Source organism: Rutidosis leptorrhynchoides, chromosome 8 (assembly GCF_046630445.1).
Source record: "Rutidosis leptorrhynchoides isolate AG116_Rl617_1_P2 chromosome 8, CSIRO_AGI_Rlap_v1, whole genome shotgun sequence".
In the NCBI taxonomy this organism is placed as follows: domain Eukaryota; kingdom Viridiplantae; phylum Streptophyta; class Magnoliopsida; order Asterales; family Asteraceae; genus Rutidosis; species Rutidosis leptorrhynchoides.
The window spans coordinates 180319941-180322207 of NC_092340.1; the positions used below are offsets into that span (position 1 = coordinate 180319941).

Sequence of the window (2267 nt, forward strand, 5' to 3'; positions counted from 1 at the left end):
GTGACCTGCCGTTCGCATGATCCATAGGCGGCGACGAAGTTTTCCGATGAAGGTGTGTTACATCAATCTGTTACTCGAAACTCTGTTGCTTAGAATGGGTGAAACGAAATGTGTTTAATAAAGAACAATTTTGCTTTCAAGTGGTTGGTGTTACTATTTTGAGAACGATACTATTCAACTTCGTATGATTTACTTTAATTGAAATTGAAATTTGTTTAAAACGAATACGTTAAAGAATGATACTATTCAACTTCTTCCATAAATTATTTTAATGAATCGATACAATTATGAACAAATTTGCTTAAAAAGAACAAATTTACTTAGTAACAGTCTCGTTAACAAAGATGAACAATTTGGTTTCAGATCTTGTAAATGAAGATAAGGGAAAGGACCAACAGTGCAATTTTGCAGGTAAGAAGATTTGGGTGTTCATCAATTAACTTTGGATTTAGATGATGTTTTGGCCTCGAATCGTTCATGGAAGTAGCTAATCGCTGCTTATGGAAGGCAAAGGAATCGATTTTAGTCCTTAATTCGATCGATTCATTTGATGGTGATGATGAAGTTGCTAATCGCTGCTTATGAAGCAGATGAAGTGGACTTTTGGTGCAATTTTTTAAAAAACTTTAGAGACCAATCGTGTATTTTTAACTAACGATCGTTAGCGAATTTGACGATCATTACCTTAATTTAACACTTTTTCAATTCGTAGCAAATTAAAAATTGAAATCCTTTTTAAACTTACGCAATTGGGGTTACTTTAATTGTCAAGTTTGATAACAAGTTTCTTTTGGGACCATTTGCCCTCAAAATTTCGGCCAAATTATGTATTATTTATTTTTTTAACTTGGGCTTTTTTATTACTCTACTATTTGTTTTGAATTTATATTTATATATATTTTTTTAATAAGCTAGATAGAGATACAATTTATAAATAAAGGAATTGCTTTGGACTTTTTTCTTAATGAGAACAGAACAACGAACAACTCATCCACTAATTTTTTTTTTTTTGAAAGGCAATTCATCCACTATTTTAACTTCAAAGTTTCATCAAAACTTCAAACAGGACTTCAAGATGACGCGTTACCACTCCTAGTAATAGTATAAAAAAGCCATACGTTTATCATGAATTTCCGTAATTACATTAATAAAACTGCGCTTCTTCTCATCCAACACATGTATTTTATTTTAGCAAATTACTACAACGACCTTTTGATGTACTAGTTGATATACTGGTTCAGAAAGATATATAGTAATTTTGATAAATATTTAAAAAACAATGCACTTCAATTTATTCCGTATAAAAAACCATAAAGCCCTTGATTCTAAAACTTTGGATATATATATGGAATCAAGGACACTTTGGTTTGCCTTCCTGAGTCTTCCAGTTGTTGTAGCAAGCACACGTCTGTTTGTTACCATAAACACCTGCTGGTACGCACAAGCATTTTGCACAACACTTTTGACAGAAAAACATGCATGGCTTCTTGTGCGAAGTAGCCGAGCATCTATACGTACACTTTGGTTTGCAGTCTGTACAAAATAAACAATGTCGATCGTTACATTAACACATGGTAACATCTCATGGTAGTTTAGTGGTTCGAGTCCTGATATCTTCACAAGATGTCCCGAGTTCAAACGTTACTAGCAACATATCTTAGGTGTTGTGACAGAAAAATGTAAGATGTATTCTATTAACTTTAACCATTTACCTGCTTAATTACTTGTTTTACAGTGTAACAAAAAAACCACTTGATAATGCACAATTTAACTAATGTTAATTGACAAATAACCATACCTTGTGGACGAAGCTTGTTGTATCCCTAAAATGTATATAAATTAGAAGTATTAGCAACTGATATCATATCGTGAAAACAATGGCATCCCTTCAAATTAAACACGTGAGAATTAATTAACCAACTTATATTTGAAAATGATACCTGAGCTACATCCGCAAATGCGATCATGAGAAGCAATGACATAACGAAAACGAGAGCGGTGTATGAAGGTCCTCGTGCCATTTTCTTGTTTCTATAACAGAATTAAGCTAAGAAATGAATTATGAGGATGAGTTGAAGTGCAACGGGGGTCAAGTTATTTATAGTAAGCAGAGTATGTGTTAACACTTTTTTGTGTGTGTGTGTGACAGAAATAGATCAGAGCGGTGATGATGACGTGGGTGCCCAACTGGCGGAGGTTATGCCGTGAAAAGGGGAATGAATTATCTCTCATATCTCATGTGAATTTTCTGAAAAATGATTTTTTTT

The 2267-nt window shown here is 33.1% G+C and overlaps 1 protein-coding gene across 1 annotated transcript; it reads right to left on the minus strand.

The window, feature by feature from the left end:
- Positions 1 to 1095: 1095 nt before the first annotated feature.
- On the minus strand, positions 1096 to 2053 carry LOC139862271 (protein RSI-1-like). Its single transcript, XM_071850847.1, has 3 exons — positions 1941 to 2053; positions 1799 to 1823; positions 1096 to 1533 (listed from the first exon to the last, which is right to left on the minus strand). Exons 1-3 carry the CDS (start codon positions 2019 to 2021, stop codon positions 1352 to 1354), a joined length of 288 nt encoding a protein of 95 aa, XP_071706948.1. The 5' UTR covers positions 2022 to 2053; the 3' UTR covers positions 1096 to 1351.
- Between the last annotated feature and the right edge of the window lie 214 nt (positions 2054 to 2267).